The sequence below is a fragment of the Vidua macroura genome, chromosome 5 (assembly GCF_024509145.1).
Source record: "Vidua macroura isolate BioBank_ID:100142 chromosome 5, ASM2450914v1, whole genome shotgun sequence".
NCBI classification, from domain to species: Eukaryota; Metazoa; Chordata; class Aves; order Passeriformes; family Viduidae; genus Vidua; species Vidua macroura.
The window spans coordinates 11,351,914-11,370,952 of NC_071575.1; the positions used below are offsets into that span (position 1 = coordinate 11,351,914).

Here is a 19,039-nt window from a genome sequence, read left to right on the forward strand (position 1 = left end):
TCTGCTATGTGTAAAGTCTTAGAGTTGGGGTTGTTCAGCTGCAGAACAGAAGGCTCCGTGGAGACCTTATAGCACCTAAAGAGAGATGGAAAAGGGCTTTTTACCAGGGAATGTAGTGGCAGAATAAGGGGGAATGGCTTGAAGCTAAAAGTAGGTTTAGAATAGATATTGGGAAGAAATGCTTTACTGTGGTGACAACAAGGCACTGGAACAAGTTGCTCAGAGGAATTGTAAATGCCCCATCCCTGAAGGTGGTCAATACTGGTCTGGATGAGGCTCTGTGCAATCTGATCCAGTGGAAGAAATCTCTGTCCATAGCAGGGGGGTTGGAACAGATGATTTTTAAGGTCCTTTTATACCCAAACCATTCTGTGATTCTATAAAAGAAAAAATAGAAGACTTACAGCTTATTTAAAAAAAAAAAAGAGGATTGACTAATAACTAATTACCAGCTAATTATTTTTGAAACATGGAATATCAATATTAAAAAGCAAGTCCTTCATAAGTATTTATAATAATTTAAGATTAGCATGTATTTGCTTTTTTTTTAAAGAGAGCTTCAATTTTCTTTTTCAAGTTGAACACACATGACACTTCTAATTTATTTTATTGAAGATATGTATGCAAAAAAACAGAGATTTAGGTGTATATTAAGGAACAAAGAAGCAAAGACTTTCTTTGAAAAAAAGATGGGTTTTGGAATTAGGTAGAAGCATATACCAGAAGATTTATTTGACAACATACCTTACCTCTGTATTGGGTGATTTGCCAAAGCTGGACTCGAATTTATCCAGATTTATGAACCAGGAAAATCAATTGCATTGATGTTTTGTGTAGATTTTAAAAATAATTTATCCTTCTGAAAGAGCCATGTTAGGCTTGTATGTACTCATCCTTTGTCAGGGCAAGCATTCTTGAAATTTAATTCTTGCCTTCCAGGTTTAACTAAACCTCCTAAATTCAATCAGATGATAAGCACAGTATTCATGAGATTGACAATAAAATGTTCATCTCTGTCACACTTGCTACTCATGTATTTCTTAGTGTGTCTACTGACACAATCTAGGGAATTTCTTAAAGGAAAAAACCCCATAGATTCTCTTAATCGAAATCTATGCATATAGTGTAAATCATATGCTATACAGCTTCCCTTCTGTGATGCACTAGAAACCCAGAGCTAACACTGAAGTCATATGGACTGGAGGAACTTTTCTGCTTATTATCTAAAGTCAGGCAAAATATGTTTATAGGAAATAACCAGAGGCAGTGAGATGATGTCTACAATATTAATACAATCAGAATTAGAAAATGAAAAAAAAACCCAAAACACCCAAAACCCCCCTAATTAAGAAACATATTAATTTATCATTGTATTAGGATTCTTCATTTTGTGTCTCATCGATTGACTGCAGATCATCCAGGACAGACTGGAGATTACATTCACCCCCAACTGATTAACCCAGTACATTTTGCATTTGTATCATGCATGAATTGGACAGGTAGATACGGAAGGTATGACCATCCTTGGAAACCATGCTGTAGTATTCAGCTATCTGCAAATTTCTCAGGGGGAGTTCTCCATATCATGAAGAAACAAAAAATGTTGAAGCTGAGATCTGTTAAGATGCCTCTCTAAGAGAGCAGTGCTACTCTTGAGGTACCTGGGTTTGATACTGAGGTTGGTGCTCAAGTAGAAGGCTTGCTTGGTGTGAGGCAATTTGAACAAGTAAGGAGAATAAATTGGTCCCTTAGGTAATATAGAATCCAAATAGTGCTCATTTCAGTGAAAGGAGCCAGGAAAAAGAATAAAGGATATTTGTTGAGACAGAAAACCAGATGCAATTATCTATTTTTTACATAATTGTCATGTCAGATTTATAACATTATACATTCCCTTTTGACAAGAAGTTGCAATGACTAGCCACATTATTTTCTTACAGTGCTCAGAAGTAAACTGCCAGTTTCAGGACAGATCTCCTTGTCACAACTGCCTGGAAAAGAAACACATTACCAATTGCAGTACAAACGCATACTACCATAAGATTTTAAATTTTTATGTGCATAAGGTGCCATCCAATTTCTTTTCACAACATAATGGTCATAGATTTAAACCTTTTGGCAGTTATAAGATGGATTTTTTTGTTGTTCTGTATAGTCCACATGATCTCTCTTACAGAGAAATAATAATAAAAAAAGGGTTTACAGATCTCAAGAGAGGTTTGAGAACCTTTTGTTTTCTATAAAATTCAAAATTTTCAACAAATAAATGTTTGTATATTGCCTGACCAAACTGGTAAAAAATAAATTGCTTTACTTGTTTTGCGATTTCCCCAGATATTCTGTGTCTCTAGTGAAGAGCTGAAGTGTCTGTTTTTCTGGGGAGTGGCACCAGTTGTGACCCAGTTGATTGTATGTACTCTGTACCTTCTCAGGTGGCCTTGCTTTATAGATTTGGTGTTTGAGAAGTCCAGACGCTAATGCTCTTAATGATCAGCCATTCTTTTTGACTTTTAGTAACAAGTATTCTCATGCAGTTAATATCAAACAGAACTTTGTGCTCTACATCTGTTATTTCAAAATTCCCATTTTTGAACTCCCCTAGTCTCAAGTAAGTAGTACATTGTCTTCCTTTTTTACTACCTACAATCTTTTCACCTACTTCTAGGGCCCCATGATGCAAAATGTCATTTTGCCGATCTTCAGTTCCAGTGACAACTTTAATTTTACTGATTTTAATGGGCTTTTCAAATACAATCCCATAGAAGTCTCCAGTAGAGGGGGCTTTGCCCCAGAAGTACTCATCAATGCTGCTGTAAGCCTTGCTTGCCTCATAGTTTTCAAATACATTCATATTGGTGTGCAAGTTTGCAGGTGGGTTGTCAGGGATATCAAAGGATTCCTCTTCGAAATCATCATCCTTTAACTTATTTTCAGCTCCTTTGTAAGACGAGTAGTATCCCATGTGCTGGAAGAGAGATGGCTTAAAACGTATTACTTCCTTTTGAGCTAACAGCCCACGAAAGTGGATGAGCAACCAATCGCAAGGCATTTCTTGGTAAAACATCAGTAGAAAATGGGCCAGGCGTGGTAGGTCATGGGAATGGTAAAGCTTTCCAATGTACCCCAGCTTGGAGAATTCCAACGTCACCCAGTAGGATCCTTCTCGTGAGGTAATTACTTTCTTAACAGCAGTCAAAAAATTCTTTGAGCAGCGAACATCATCTTCCAGCATCACATAATAGTCAGAAAGATTAGCACAAAAGTTTAGAAGGAAAGCATAATCTACATTTTGTTTTGATCGAAACTTCACACGGTCCTCAGGGTCATTGTAATTTCTCTTAAGGCCATCCAGTACAGGATAGTAATCCTCAGGGACGTGAATAACTATTAATCTGCCCGCAATTATATGATGTGCAAATTTCTGTGAAATATCCTGGACCATCCCTTCACACCAGGCTGAGTCAAAATCTGCCAGTTGTACTACCACTGCAATTTCTTTGAGTTCCTCATAGCTTGACTGTTCAAATATAGACTTGATGGTCTCAAGCAAGTAGTTTCCCTTTTTTCGTTTTACAGAGGATAGTCCAATCGTAAGATACCCTGTACAAAAGACAATTCAAACAAAAGCTGAGTGATATTGGAAGCAATTTTATCACAAAGATATTATCCAGAGCTGTGTTTATATAAAATAAATCTTGTGAATGGTGAAGACTGAGAAATTTGGTATGTGAAGCTGCATGCAACAAAGGACCTTTATTGCCTTTTCATTACGAGGTATGATATTGCAAGCAAATAGACATATGGAGACTATTGTGTTAAACATTCACTTGTTTACTGCCAGGAGTAGTGCATGGGGACAAATGCCAAAGCAGTCTGTACATTTATGCCGTGTAGACAAAACCACATATACAATGATAAGGCTGTAAATCTGCCAAAAGAAAGGGGATTATGAGGGGATTATTCACACCATATTTTGAAAGCAAGGAACTACCAAATGCAGCACTTCTATCATTTTAAGACCTCTAAAAGTCTAGTTACATCTATGCATAACTTTACAGTTTTATGAATTTTGCAGGGTAATCATTTCTAGTGTGTTCATTTTTAGGTGAATTTGTCTAGTTTTTCCTTGCTAGTAGTTTTTCTTCTAACCCCTTTTCAGAACTCATCAAATCCTGATGAGGGAACACTTACAGGGAACATTTTACAGGGAACACCCTACAATTTAGACATTATTTTAAAGTAGAAGACAACTTCTCTCCTTTCTTGTACAAATAATTTTAATGCTGTTACAGTCTTTCTAGACAGAGATATATCTTATAAAACAAGAAATTTAATTTCTGCTCTTTTATATACACTGCCATTGCATTTTTACCAGCATTCCAAAACAGGATTTTTTTTCAGATATTTGCTAATATAGCTCTATTTTTCTAACTACTGATGTAAAAAATGGTAAGACTTTGTAATTGACAGGGTGTACTTAAGTTGAACCTACCCCAACTTTCTTAAAATATAGTCATTTGTTAAAGTCTGCTCTGATAGTGATTCAGGGTTTCCCCCTGAGGCTTAAGTCTGCTCAAAATGAAGTGGTACAGTGAAGTACAACCCCCAGAAGTCATTTACACTGCATACAGAGCCCCAAATTTTTCAAATCTAATTTGAACAGACTTTATAGGTTTCTACAATTCACATATTATTTTATTTTCCATTCTGTGCTTGGACTTCAGAGCCTTGTTTATGTATGTGAAATGGTTGATTTGGAACCCAAAGGACACCTGCCTAAAGCCTAGGTATGACCATATTTCACTTTTAGAGGAAAGTCTTGAACCATGTATGAAGTAAGAATAACTAAGTAGACCATCTGCAGATGGCTGGGAGAAGAATCCTCCTTTACTCTCCTAATAATAGCACAATTCAGCTCCCTTTTTAGCTCATCTAAAGGAGTAAGGAGGTCCATTTGCAGCTGCTGGGCTGGCAGAATAGTGGACCTGATGTGTGCATCCATGTGATGCCAAGCAAACTTAAGATTGGATTTACCCCTTATACAGAGATTGACAGTATGGTCTCAGAGGGTGGTTGCAGAACACCACCAGCATGTGCCTTGCTTCTGCTTTCTAAATCATCTTCCCTTTGCCTGGGAGGAGATCCATGGAATTATGCTCCCACAGACCATTCAGGGGCTGCCTGCAGGACATCTACAAGTTAGGCAGTTGATCAGAAGGTAATCAGGCTGTGGGGCAACTACTGCTAGGTCTGGACTAGAGGCCACTCAAGAATGGCCACTAACTCTTGAGACTATCACTGCTTTACTCAGCCCCTCTTGCATAGAAATACCACAGGGACTATATGGATTTCACGTCGTTTTAAATTACTTCATTTTGCAATATTCAAATTGCAGTTACTTACTTTTCCTTGGCAAAGGTGTGCCAGCTAGGTAGCGATAGGAAATGTTTATAGATCCTGAGAAATTAGACAAATCTTTAAAACTGTGAACATAACGCTCTGAGTTGAGCTGGTGCGTGGCTGTTTCTCTGATTAATTGCTTGTCCCCTTCCTATTAGTGGGAAAACAAAAATAACAAAAAAGGGAGAGAGAGAGAAACACATTTGTGAATGCCAGTTAGAAAGGAAGCATGGACAGGCAGGTTTCCAAGAATAACATTTTTCAGTTTCAGCTTTCATGAAAGCATGTAGATGTCACCTCATTTAAAACAAAAACAAACAAAAACCCCCCAAACCAACAAGCATTACTGAATATCATACATTTTGGCTACAGAAAATCTACCATAAGCCTTCAGATTACAGTAAAAGGAAAAAAAAATACTTTGCATAAAATTCTGGAAAGGTAGCAAAAATTAAATTATTGGCCAAATGCTGTGGTATTCAAAAAAGGGATAAGAAAACATCACTCAGCAACAGATAATTTTCATAGATGTAGAAACACAGAAGATTAAAAAAAAAAAACAAAACGTTTCTAGTGGTTAAAAAATCTACCAAAATTGCTGCAAAGGAAAGACAAATCTAGATCCTGGAACCTGGCTCATTTTGACATTTTTCTGAGAAGCTTTGACTCAGGTTTGCGTTAAGAAGAAATGGATGTGATCACGCAGACAGCAAAAGTTTCTCTGAATTTGGAGAACACTTTTTGATGGCATAGTCAAAAGGCACATTTATCACCACACCTCCTCTTCCTTCCTCCTTCTTCAGCCCTTTTCTTCCAAGAGGCTTCCCTAGTCATAGTAAAGGCACAGAAGGGAAAGAGTGGCTTCATCAGTATTGCCCTACCCATAAGGTCACTTGGGCCTCAGGGAAAATCTCTTCTTCAGTCCTTAGGAAAAGGGAAAATATCTAACAGGTCATGAAGACTGAATTTAAAAGTGGGAATGCTTATTTAATTTATCTGGTTTGATTTTTGTCTGATGACAGGCACATGTATGAATGAGTTTGTTTCTTCTGATGTATGCAATATGTTATGCACTAAAACTTCAGGATCCGTCATTAAATGGGAGCATTGTGCGGTAACAGTACTGCTGCTAACAGAAACAACCACAGAAACAGTAAACAGTGCTCATATTTAATGGCATAAATATTAAAAAATGTGTCAAAGCTGTATTTTATAGCACAAATAAATCTTTCTGTAAACTGATCTTACATTCATTTATAGTTCATTGTTTTTCTTGCATAGAAGTAGTAAATAATCCACTTCTGGGTTTAGTAAAGATATTTGGCAGACATCCAGGGGCATCTACCTGCACTGTTATGCTCTCTTGATCTTCAGTGTCTCTTGAGTAATTCCTCTCAAGTGCTTATGTGCCACTTTGCATTTGCTCATAAATTACGAGAGGAAGTTTGACGATCAGGTTCAGGATTAAAATGTAACTTAATGATCTAGAAAGAAAACACACCAAAACTTCAGGAGATTTTCCATGAAAAAAATATCAGGCGGAAAAGAAAAAAGGCTGGTCCAAAAACTTTCTTTTTTCAAAAGCCTTTCTTTAATATCCAAGAAGCAAACAAAACATTGTGTCATGGGTTCCAGAATGGAGCACCAAAATTCCTTGTTTCATAAGGTCTTGGAATGGAAACTTATTCTGCTGAGGTTTTGCTACATAAAATATTTAAAGTAGACAATGTCAGAAGAAAATGTTTTGATTTTAACAAGCAAAATATCTAAACTGACCACAAAAAATTTCCTTTTTCCCCTCCCTCTTTAATAAATGCCTTTTGTGGCTAACATTTCTTTTTAATAGCTGCTCTTTCATTCTTTTGTTGAATGATGGGCAAAACTGAAATCTGGATTTTTTCAAAATATTAAAATCTGTTTCTTCTATCTCTGACTATGTAGAGGTCAGTGAAGTTGAGGAGCTTGATTAACTCTCCTTGGTTTTCTTCTCTAGTTTTTTCTAGAATGGTTTTGGCTTTCATCTGTTAATTGACCTCTAACTTGCATTCCAGTGTTTGCTGGGTGTTTCATGTGGGTGCCACAGGATGAAGTGCCACCCTTCATGAAGATACCTTGCTCTGCTAAGGATGCTGTGTCAACTACAATAGTGTAATTCTTTGCATAGTGCCCAAAATAGTGATTAGTATACATAGGAGAGTGCAGAACACATGCTTCACTTACAATCCACTTACAACTCTGAATAGGTAAAAGACCCCCTTGTGTATATTGTGATATCTGGTATATTTTAGCTTAGTATGTCTTCAAAATGCTTGATCAAATGCAGTTCATACATTGCAGATGAAGTACCTTAAACTACTTTTCTAATACACATGTATCAGCACTGCATAACTGCATATCCTCCACCCAATATACTTTAGTTATGTTGCCACGTGGGCCCTTACTTTCCATTTCTGCAGCAAATACCCTGTAGAAAACAGTGAAGGGATTCTCTGAATATGTGAGACCCTTTGAGCAAAACCAGAAAGTTTCTTTTCTCCCTTCTAAAGGTTTACCAAAATGTATGTCATTTTAATACTTTAATTTTTCGAAAAAGACCACTTGTGTTACATCTGGTGCCAGAGACATCAGCACCACACAGGAACTCCAGGTCAGTTGTCTTTCCTCTACCTTAGTCCAGCAGGAGATTGGTTGCAATTCAGAGAGCTTTTGGGGCTCTGAGGACTTTCAGATTTTCATTCCCTGAGGGAAACTGGTTAGCCTGCTGTGCTCAAAAGCTTTTCCCAAGTATATTTCTCTTCACCACAAACAGTGAAATTGCTCATCTTTTACCTCAGCAGAGAAAACACACCAGACATGGTGTGTTTGGAGGTGTCAGACAGGGTTAGGAAGTTTGAGAATAAAACTAAATAAATAAGCTGAGAAGTCAACATCCTAACACACTTGAAAAACACTTGATGGACCATAAAGGTATCAAGAGACCTGGAAGAACTCTCAGGAGACTTGGCAAGAGACTTGGCTGAGAGCTGCATGAATGCAAACATGCCAGAACTGTGATGAGAGAAGCAGTGAAAGAGTGTGAATTTATTAAAGGGGGCGAGGGGGGGGGGGGGTTGGGTGGGGAAAGAGAAATTAAGAATAAGACATGGAGCCATCTGGGGAGCTGGAAAATAGGACAGGGAAAGATTTCAAAAACAAGCCAAGAGGAACACCATTAACAGTGATAATAAAACCACTTTGAGAAACATCTGGGGGACTTTGAAGCAATTAGTGAACAGAGAAGAAACATTACGGAAAATGCCACTAGGAAAAAAAAGTGATAAGCCAGGTCAAATTTAATCATAACCAAGAAATGTTAAATAAATAAAAAAGTGAAAAACCTTTGTGTTAGACAAAGAAATATGTCTGTAATGGAGTAACATGCTACAAGAATGAGCTATCATTTCAATGGCTTAAAAAGGTACTAGCATAGTATTAATATTGTAAATATTTACAGTACTGTTATCAATAATTTTATAATTATAATATTTTAAATTAAAATAATTATAACTGTATATATGGTTCTGATAAATAATGTAAGGATTTTACTATTTGTGTATTACATTTTTTGACATACTATTATGTTTCTTTTCAGATGCAAATGAGATCAGAATTCACCATTCAAAATATTGGAATATCCACACTATCCCCGTTCAATTCAAGATCAAGACAGCACTATCTAGTCATATCACAATATAACAAATTCTGTTTAGTCATTTCACTATTTGAAAGATTCAGTTTTCAACCACTATGGATTTTTACTGGGCCCAGTCCAATCTCCTAAGAACTGGAAATTCAATCCATTAATCGAGTCTCCAGGGCTCACTTGGCATTCAGCACTGAAACACCTCTAGGTTACACATAAACTGTAGAGTAATGCTATGCTGTCAGAAGCTTATTTGTTGAAATTCCTAACAGAAATATTTCCACAATTTTTTTCAAAATCATAAACTTACATTAGGTTTAATTTGTCTAATTTTAATGCTGTAGCACTGAACCCATCAGAATAAAATCTGAGTTACAAAAAGTAGGAAAAGCATAAAATAAACTCACTAAAATGAAATTATTTATGCAAGGAGCTTAAAGTAGATAGAATGGGTGCAAATTTTCTTTTATAATTTAATTTCTATAATAGCATTTAATGCATGCTATTCAGAGGTGAGATTTGCAGTGTATACTGAAAAACAAGGTCCCAGCTCACCCAAATAGTTCAGATGTTATTTATCCTCAACAATTTACCATTTTACTAGGGATATTTTAGTGTTTTGTTGTTCCAGGATGACTTCTTCGCCACTTACCAAAACATAACTATCCTCAATGTACAAGTTCATGAACAGCAAGCAAACAACAAGGATTCCTAAGAACGACACTGCTGATCGTTTCCGCAAGCATCTCATTTTATCAAAATATTTCAAGTTGTGTCTCGTGAAGAACTGCATACGGTAGTGTCACCTATGAATAAAACCACAGTATTACAAGAATGCTCCACCTGATAAGCATGACAACAACTAAACTTACCTTCAGATGTTAGCAAATCCCTTCAAGCATACATAGACTGCACTTTCAGGCAGAATTAATTTTACTTAATCATTGTCATCTTCAGGTTTAATATACAATTTTAACTATAAACTAAGCTTCCTTTTCTTTTTTTTTTTTTGGTGTCAGTAAAGAAAAAACACATAGCCACTGTCATACCCATTTTAAAGTGGGCTTGTGATGGATGTCACTGTGGCAGGAGTGCATCAACAGTTTAATTTGTTATGCTTAACTGTCAGATCCCAACTTGGTGGCTAGAGATGATGCTCTGCATTGCTCCCCCACATATCTGTGTCTCCTCTCAATGACAGGCCAGGTCAACAGGCAAGGAGGAAATTATTGTGTTACTCAGCGTTGTTACCAATAGAAGAATTCTGTCCACCAGAACTTCCAGGTACCTTCTCTGAAGTGAAAAAGCACTAGCACTGTATAACACCCCTTAGAGGTTTTCCATCCTAGTGCAGAGGCCCAAGGCTAAGTGGAAGTATTATTTCAGTCTTCAGAAGAAAGGTGGGCGTCTACCCTAGACCAGACACATCTAAGCAGAGCATTGGGAAATCCTTACCAACCCAATTAGATAAATCAAATAAGGGTGACACAGACATCATGAAGCCCCTCAGTATTTCTGGTCAAGATCAAGAAAGAGGACTGTCTAGTCATATCATAATGTTGCATATTCATTTTAGTCATTTTACTCTGGAAAACAAGATGAACACTGTTCTTGTCCACCAAATCGTAAGCACTAACCTGTGTAGGACTGCATGTGTTTGAAAAAGATTTGGCCCTAAATTAAAGCTCTCACTGCCCAAACTCTGAGGGATTATTAGCAAAACAGCAGACTGTGAACTTATTATTTATGTATTATGGTCTTACTCATATTTTGATTATTTTCCACAGCAATTCATGATTTTTCAATTGAATTTAATGTATAGAAGTTGAATACAAATGAAGAATTTAAAGCTAGCCTGTGTGAAGCAGTAAAAAACACTACACATACAATAGTTAAACCCTGCACTTAAATGCCTTCATTTTTGAAAGTGTTGAAAATCTACACTGATACAAAATAGGACGTATTAGGAGTTCCATAAATGATTTGTCATGTCACATACAAAATTTTCTGTCCTAATAACAAAACACCTACCAAGCACAAAATCCAATGTATATTTGTTTTGCCAAACTGAATAAACACATTTAACAATATAAAATATGAATCCATTAGACTCTAGAGAACCAGGAGGTAAATACATCAAATATTTGTAATGCAATTAGTAATTGCAAGGAATCTATAGATTTGAAATGAACTGCAGTAAATGGAGGCTGATTGTGCACACAATGTTTTTATATTCACTATGTTGAGAATAAAACCAATTTACAGGTTGCATTAAGAAAAAAAAGGAATCAGTAACAATATACATTTTTGTCTGTCTTTATTTAGAGTGGGCTGAATTACAAAAACCTGATTATTCTGAAGCTAAAAACTCCAGTGTAGATATTTTTTTAAGTTACGTCAAAGATTTCCTTTTTCTTAATATCTAAGGACATTGGAAATAAACCTCAGGAAGGAGGTGCTAGGGACATGAACCTCTAAACACTAAGTCTTCCTGTACCCCTGCGACTCACTGTGACAGCACAGTGGTTGCTAGTTGTCTGTGGATTCCAGCAGGCTGTTGTGAAAATGAAAGATTGCCCCTGTTTAAGAAAAGACTGTGTTACACATACTATTTGGATTTAATTTTTATATCATTCTCTTTTTTTGTCTCCTTCTCCCCTGCCCCCTCCCTTCTTCTTCTCACAGTACAATTACTGATTTTCAAATCACTACACTCTTTTAAAAACCAATCAGAGGATCACTGGATGGTTTAAATACTGACACTTCTCATATTAGTGGCATTAACTATCCCGACTATTGAAAATGCAGTTAGTCTGGGTTAGAGTGCTTGCAGTCACTGTCAGCATATCACATTTCCCTTGGGTTTAAAAAATAAACAAACAGACAAACAAACAAAAAAGCACAAAACAAAACTTGGAAATAAAGAAATAAAAGTGGGATTTTTTTTTGGTCACAGGATAAATGCATATGACATATTTGCTGGCTGGACTGTGGTGTTACACAGGGCCCCTATCTTTGCCCTGAGCCACCTGTCTGAAGTCCCCAAGGGTGAGGAAGGGGCTTAGAACTGTGTTTCCTGGTCATACGGTATTAGATCCTTCCTATGTTGGGTTAGGAATAAATATAGAGGGAATTACATAGGTGAGGCTAGAGGAACTGTCATGACTAAAACTGCTGTACAGAGGGAGGAGGGCACAGTACAGTCACCACTCAGAGAACACTCTCATTGCTAGTGCTGGTTGCCCACGAAGCCATTACATCGCTGTTTTGCACATGGGAACATCCGGAAGCACAGCATCGTGCCAGCGGGGGCTGCTTGTTCATCCGATCTCTTGGTAGGTCCATACCAGTTAAAGGCAGGGAAGGGAAGAACGCCCCAGGGAGGGCACGTCCCGGTCGATGTCGTGGCGGAGGAGGCTGTGACACCGCTGGTGACACCAGGTGGCGGCGCAGACTCGGCCGCGCCAGCCCCAGCCTGCTGCTCGCCGCTGTCCCCAGCCAGAGCTTGGCTGGAGGTGCTGCCTGACATCCTCACTCCGTAAGCCTTTGGCTAAGAACGAGCCCAGGATCATACATATGTACATGCAGGATTCCTTACATCTTCCTAGAGCTGCTTCCTCTTGCATCTCTGTATCCAGTCTGTGGATTGCATTGTGGAAGACTGCACCAGTGAAATTTGCACAGAAAAAAAAAAAAAAAAAAAAAAAAAAAAAAGGTATATCTTATCTTACTTTTTTTTTTTTTTTTTTTTTTTTTTTTTTTTTTTTTTTTCTGGTAATGTCATTCATCTTTTCAAAAATAGTCTTAGAATTTCCTGCAGTGACACCTCTGACTTTCTTTAAGACCATCTGTGCAGAATATTTGCCCTTACTAAAATCTTTGATATTGAAAAAATGGCTTCAATTCATAATTCTGAAGGCACAGCTTTGCTTGAAGATTTTATGCCTTCATTATTCATGCACAATTAAGTAGCTATCAGAATGGTATAAATGCAATTTGTTTCATAAAGCTGGCATTAAGCAGTTAAACAAAATAATTAATAAACATGCATAAATTATAAATATTTTCCTTTCTAGATGAGATATGTTGCTTTCCTCAGTCTCTAGAGAGCAAACTTGTAAGGCCATAGATCTCTATGTACATGTATGTGCTGCTATCAGACATACATGTGCAGTTTTACATGGTAATATGAAATTATAATTCCTTTGACTTTTTAAAACAATTCACAGTGAAGAGGTGGTGAGCCAAAAAATACAATGACATACCTTTACAGTGGGTAGATTCTGTTCTTTATAGGATCTACAAAGGTGTGAAATCTGTGTTAAAGGTCAAGAATTGATTTTCACACGATATTGGGAGGTTTTCTCTTGCAGAATTTGCAACACTCAGAAAAATTTTAAATTTCTTTTTTAAAAAAGTAAATCCCAAATGAACACCCAGAAAGAGACTGTTAAGTCAAGTCCTTGAAACCAAAAATTGAAATGAAAATATTTAAATTTATTAAAATTTTAAAACAAATTTCAATTTGGATTTCAATATGGTGATTGCCAAAAGGAAAAAAAATACATAAAGAAAGATTTTTTTCCTTATTTTCCTTTTTTCAGAGGAAAATACTTTTTTTTTTTGCCATCCAAAAAATAATTTCTCTAGGCCACATTCATGTACACTCACTGTGGTAAACCATGTCATATTTGATCCATTCTAATTCTTCATCACTTTCTGATAATACTAGAGATTTGTGCTTTGTCCTGCTTTTAGAGATCATCACTTACTTTCTTTACATATTTGCTCCATAAACAGATACATAAAAAGGCCCTGTGGTGTTACTTTACCCTTAAGGATGCCTGCACAAGTTAAGGATTTTGCCTTACCAAACCAGTACATTTAATGTGCTTGTATCTACAGCTGTACAGGGGTGGAGCAACAAGGTCATCTTCATATTATATTCTGGTCTGCTTGAGTGCTGTGCCCCAGCATCTCAAAAAAAGTTGCTTATTTAGAGAGGCATTGATGGCTGTGAGAAATGGCAACTGAATTATTTCAATATTTTCAAATGAGGCATGTATATTTACCTGTCACTGTAGAGTCCATATTCCAGGAGGTGGAACTGATCCACTGCCACATTTATTATATGAGATAACACAAAAATAACATGATTGGATTATTAAAACCCTTGTGAACTTTATTGCAATCCCTGATTTGACAGAGACACTCAGAAGCAGGCATTTCATTCCTCACTTTTATATTCCTCAGTTTTTTCCTCAGTGATATACCATTCTACCACTTACTGAACTGCTTTACTTGCAGTTCTTAATGCTTATCCAATGTGTTTTTCATTTTTTTCTTTTTAGAAGGCTGCACACAATACCTCAAGAATTGCATTCAGTTATCTTTATAAAGTCACAAAGGAAACAGTTACAAAAAAAAAAAAAAAAAAAAAAAGAAAGCCCCAAAACAAACCAGATTTTTTTTTACGTGGTTATTATTACATTTTGCATGTGCCATGACTTTCTTATGCAAGAATAACAAAAACAAGTCCTAAATTGTAATGTAGAATTGAGCTACAGAGGGCAGTCTACTAGAGAATTGTTATCAATAGGCTATTCCAGAGGGCTCAGGTAGACTCCCAGGCAGATTCACTGCCTTACTGAAAGCCTGAATGTACACATAAAATGTTTGAGGCTGACAGGCAGGATGTTCGCTGCCACTGGCAGCAGGGGAATAAAAACTAGTTTGAAGGAAATGAAAGTTTAACTCAGAATGAAGCTAACAAATCCAGAGGAGCTCAGGTTTTAAACTAGCCATAAGCAGATTATGTGGCTACACATGCATAAATAAATGGTTTAAAAATTATTACATCATCTGAAATCTGAGTTCTAGATACAGGAGGTTAAAAAATTAAGATGTATTAATAGGCAGATTACTCAAAAGTGACACTGGTAAAAGGAGGGGCAAAAGAAGTAGGTTTTAGAAAAGAATTTGAAAGGCATAATTATCCTTGATTCAGAGAAAGAGAGATTACTTCAAACACTAATGTAGCATACAGATATATGCAGACCCCATCAGTTTTGGAAAAGGGATCAGAGTTTGGGAGGAAACAGATGATTCAGCTGAGGCAAGTTACTGAACAATGCAGAAAAGCAAAGAGCTTAACTTCAAAGTAGGTGTTGGTGGATGAATTGTCTTTCCTGTCTGACAGCTTCAGAGTGATATAAAATGGAGTCACAAAACTCTGGCTGTAACAGTCTGAGCAAAATGTAATGCATTTCTTCTGGCATGGAAGAGTCAAGTCTAATCAAGGGGAAGAGATGGCTAAGAAGTATGAAGTTGCATTGACTTAGATGGTAGAGCACTATCTAATCCATCATTGGATGGATGACTGTATACCACTGGATATATTTTATCAAGTAAGTTGTAGTGTAAAATATGAGTTTTAGAAAAACTATATTGACAGTGAGTTAATGGCGTGTGGGAAAAGGCTGGAAGATAAGAAAAACATAATAAAGAAACCTGAAATAACCCTGAATTTCTGCTCCACAGAGACAAAGCAGAAAGTAAAATAAAACAGCATTGGCATGAAGAGGGAAGAAACAGGTAACTGTGACATCCAGGGAGAGTGAGATTAGAAGCTTTTAGAGATACAGGAGTGGGGTATAAGTCTGCATCAGAAATACAGGGAGAAACTCTGTGCATTGAAAATAGCACAGGACATCAAGAAGAGAAGAGAATTTTTAGAAAGATGAGGATAGACATTAAGTTACATATACACCCAGTAGATTTTATCCATTGACTCATCAATTAATGAAAGGAATACAAGGACACAAGTATTGATAGATTCAAAAGAAGATAACACTTTAATGAATAGCTGTCACACTGTACGTTCATACAGTATGAGAGTGCTGGGATTATGAGAAGATACAGGCTATCAGATAAACTAAATTCCTTGAGTCTGTTAGGGACCAGCAAGAATAAACTAGAGGGACATCCTGATGTGAAGATAATTCAGCTCTCAGTCCCTTCACCCAGATCACAGACTAAATGAGCTAATGTCTCAGCAACACTTCCTTCATGTGTTAACTTACACCTCAGTGTCCCACAGCCTTCAAGGTTTAGAGCTAAGGGCTTGTCAAGTGCCACGGACGACCCTGTTTTAATAAAATTGCACTGAGAAAGAGACAAACATCTTTTGGGGATTTAAAAAAAATGAACAGAAATATTTGACCAAAGCCGACTAATCTTGATGAAAAGAGCTTCATCTGATGAAAAGAGATTCTGATCAAATCAGTTCATGGTTTTCTTGTTAGCACACTCTGTAGCCTCACATAATAGAGAGGTGAGTGGCTTTTTCAGAGAACTGCAAAATCACAGAAAGGTTGAGGCTGAAAGGGACCTTTAGAAGTCATCTGTTCCACTCTCTGTGTCTGTGTAGTGCCACCTGGAACCGGTGCCCTTGGTTGTCTCCAGACAGGTTTTGAATATAGGCAAGGAGTGAGATCCACACATTCTCTGGGCAGCATGTGCCAGTGTTCTGTCACCCTCACAGTAAATGATGTTCAGAGGAAACTCCTGCGTTACAATTTGTGCCCATTAACTCTGTCCTGTCACTGGACACTGCTGACTCTGTTTTCTTTGCATTGTCTATTCAGATATTCACATACAGTATAAGATTCCTTCTGAGTCTCTTCTTCTCCAGACATAACTGTCCCAGCTGTCTCAATCTTTTCCTACAGCTAAGATGCTCCAATTCCTTAAACATCCTTGGGGCCCTTCCTTGGACTGTTTGGCATGTCCATGTCTCTCCTTTACTGCGGAGCTGGGAACTCGGTACAACGCTCTAGAAGTGGCCTCACGAGAGCCAAGTATAGCACAAGCCTTGACCTGCTGGCAGTGCTTTGTCTGAGGAGCCCAGGATACCTTTTACCTTTATGTGTCAACACAGGCAGGATTCAGGAACAAGCATAAAATTATCAACCAAATGCACAGAGTAGATTCATTTTTGTTATCCACCAGCTGGGGAACAGCATCCAGGAACACAAACAGAGGTGCAGGCACTGTAGAGCTTGGTCCGTGCTAGAGGGTCACTGAACCTGCTGGTTTTGCCTGTGTATCAGGAGTTTGCACAGGCATAGTTTAGCACTGTGCTTGATCTTTCTTGCAACAGAGAATAAATCTCCAGAATGTTTGATAGGGTGTCTCTAAGCCTATCACAAGCCTAAATTATCTAAACACAGATGTTCTGCTTGTCAAACACACAAGGCTAAACAGCAATTAATATGATATATGTGTTTTCTGACACCCCAGCTGTAAGTCACTTGAGTGTGTGTTTACAATACTCCTTGCCAATTTTGTTATTTCCCCACAGTCTTTGCTGCAAGGGCACATTACTGGCTCTTCTTCAAATTCATGTCAGCTGTGGCTGCCAGGTCCTCTTCTGCTAAGCTGCTTTCCAGCTGGGTGGTGCCCAACATATATTGGTGTAAGGGGTTGTTACTGGTGCAGGATTTTGAACTTCTTGTTGACACCTGAGGTTTCTGTCAGCCCAATTCTCCAGCCTGTCAAGGTCCCTTTCAATTGTAGCACAACTCTGTGGCATATCAGCCACTCCCAGTTTTGTGTAATCTACAATCATTTAGTCATTTGTAAACCTGATGTGGAGCAAAATACCTCAACTAAAAAAACCCAAAGAGCCTCCATGCATTTGCATCTATACGTGACTAATTTCAACCTATCATTTAATGTAACCTTAACCCTAAAGGGGGGTTCTCACTGAGTTGTGACAATAATTCTCCATCCTCTTCTTGCTTCACAGTGTTTGTGTCTTATAAGAAGGCAGCACCAGAGATACACAACCCTGAGAGATTTTGTCTGATTAGGAATGAGTGTCATTTTTTGTGATAAGTATTCACTTCTGAGGAGATATTCTTGGTGCTGGATATAAAGGACCTATGTCAAGTATTGAAAGATGGTTTTACCTGGCATCCTTACATACTACTTTACAGAGCTTAGATAATGATATGAATTTGGGGGATACTGCCAAGATCAAAAAGTATTTTTTTTTATATGGTAACTTCCAAATATTTTTATTACTGTGCTTTTTTTTTTTTTTTTTTAATTAATGGCATGTTTGAGTCCTCTAACATCTACTTAGACTAGGTTTGACTTTTTCAGAAGAGGAAAAAAGTCCATTTAGAAAGTTGGCTAACTTTAAAGGGCCAACTGTCCAACTCATGAGATTCTACCATATAATTGGATATTTGCACAAAGCCATGTATCTGTGAAGGTCATGGTGCCCCTGGGAAATAATGTAAAATAGATTAGAAAATTAAATGCCAACATTTTTTTTTCACTGGCCATACTACTAATTTGTTTCTAAGACAAAGTTTCATCAAGACTTTCCAATGAGCATCCAGACACCAACTTCCTGGTCAATAAAATAACTTGTTTTTTAGAGAAGGCTTAAAAAACCATGGATAGGTGTGGGACCAACATTACTTCAGTAAATTTTGATGAATAACTATATATAAGATGAAACAAATTCTTTACAAAATGCTGTATTTGTTAGTCTTTTCTTCTGATGTTTTGTGTCTTCACCTATTGTCACATCCAAAACATACTTTTTTATAATTTATTTTCAACAGAAGCAATCAGTGTGTGGACAAAATACATCCAAAATTTGTCATCTTCTGCTTTGATTTTGCAGCTAGACTAACTAGCAGAAACCCAACCTATATCTCCAAAACTGTTAATGAGTTTAAAACTCAGTAGGCTTGATTGCGTTAGTTTGTTTTTTAACAAGAAAGAACTAAAATTATTTTTAGTTAAATGGACTGTGTTATTTATGGAATAGTCTGGCCTTGATCAATTACATTAATTGATGTGGACTGTGTAAGGAAGATGATTTTAGAGGTATCTAAAATCTGCAATGTTATCTTGTAGTCTAATGCAATTTGATCATGG

The 19,039-nt window shown here is 37.1% G+C and overlaps 1 protein-coding gene across 1 annotated transcript; it reads right to left on the reverse strand.

Moving 5' to 3' along the window:
• Positions 1–1,831: 1,831 nt before the first annotated feature.
• Positions 1,832–12,707, reverse strand: MGAT4C (MGAT4 family member C). The gene is made up of 4 exons (XM_053978003.1): positions 12,681–12,707; positions 9,735–9,888; positions 5,404–5,551; positions 1,832–3,600 (listed from the first exon to the last, which is right to left on the reverse strand). Exons 2-4 carry the CDS (start codon positions 9,873–9,875, stop codon positions 2,444–2,446), a joined length of 1,446 nt encoding a protein of 481 aa, XP_053833978.1. The 5' UTR covers positions 9,876–9,888; positions 12,681–12,707; the 3' UTR covers positions 1,832–2,443.
• Between the last annotated feature and the right edge of the window lie 6,332 nt (positions 12,708–19,039).

What these genes read in the sequence shown, in the direction of transcription:
- MGAT4C (XM_053978003.1), bottom strand. Translation starts at nt 9,875, where the DNA reads ATGCAGTTCTTCACGAGACACAACTTGAAATATTTTGATAAAATGAGA. An exon ending in TTGAGGATAGTTATGTTTTG is followed by an intron (nt 5,552 to 9,734) that starts GTAAGTGGCGAA and finishes TCCCACTAATAG; the next exon opens with GAAGGGGACAAGCAATTAAT. An exon ending in CACACCTTTGCCAAGGAAAA is followed by an intron (nt 3,601 to 5,403) that starts GTAAGTAACTGC and finishes TCTTTTGTACAG; the next exon opens with GGTATCTTACGATTGGACTA.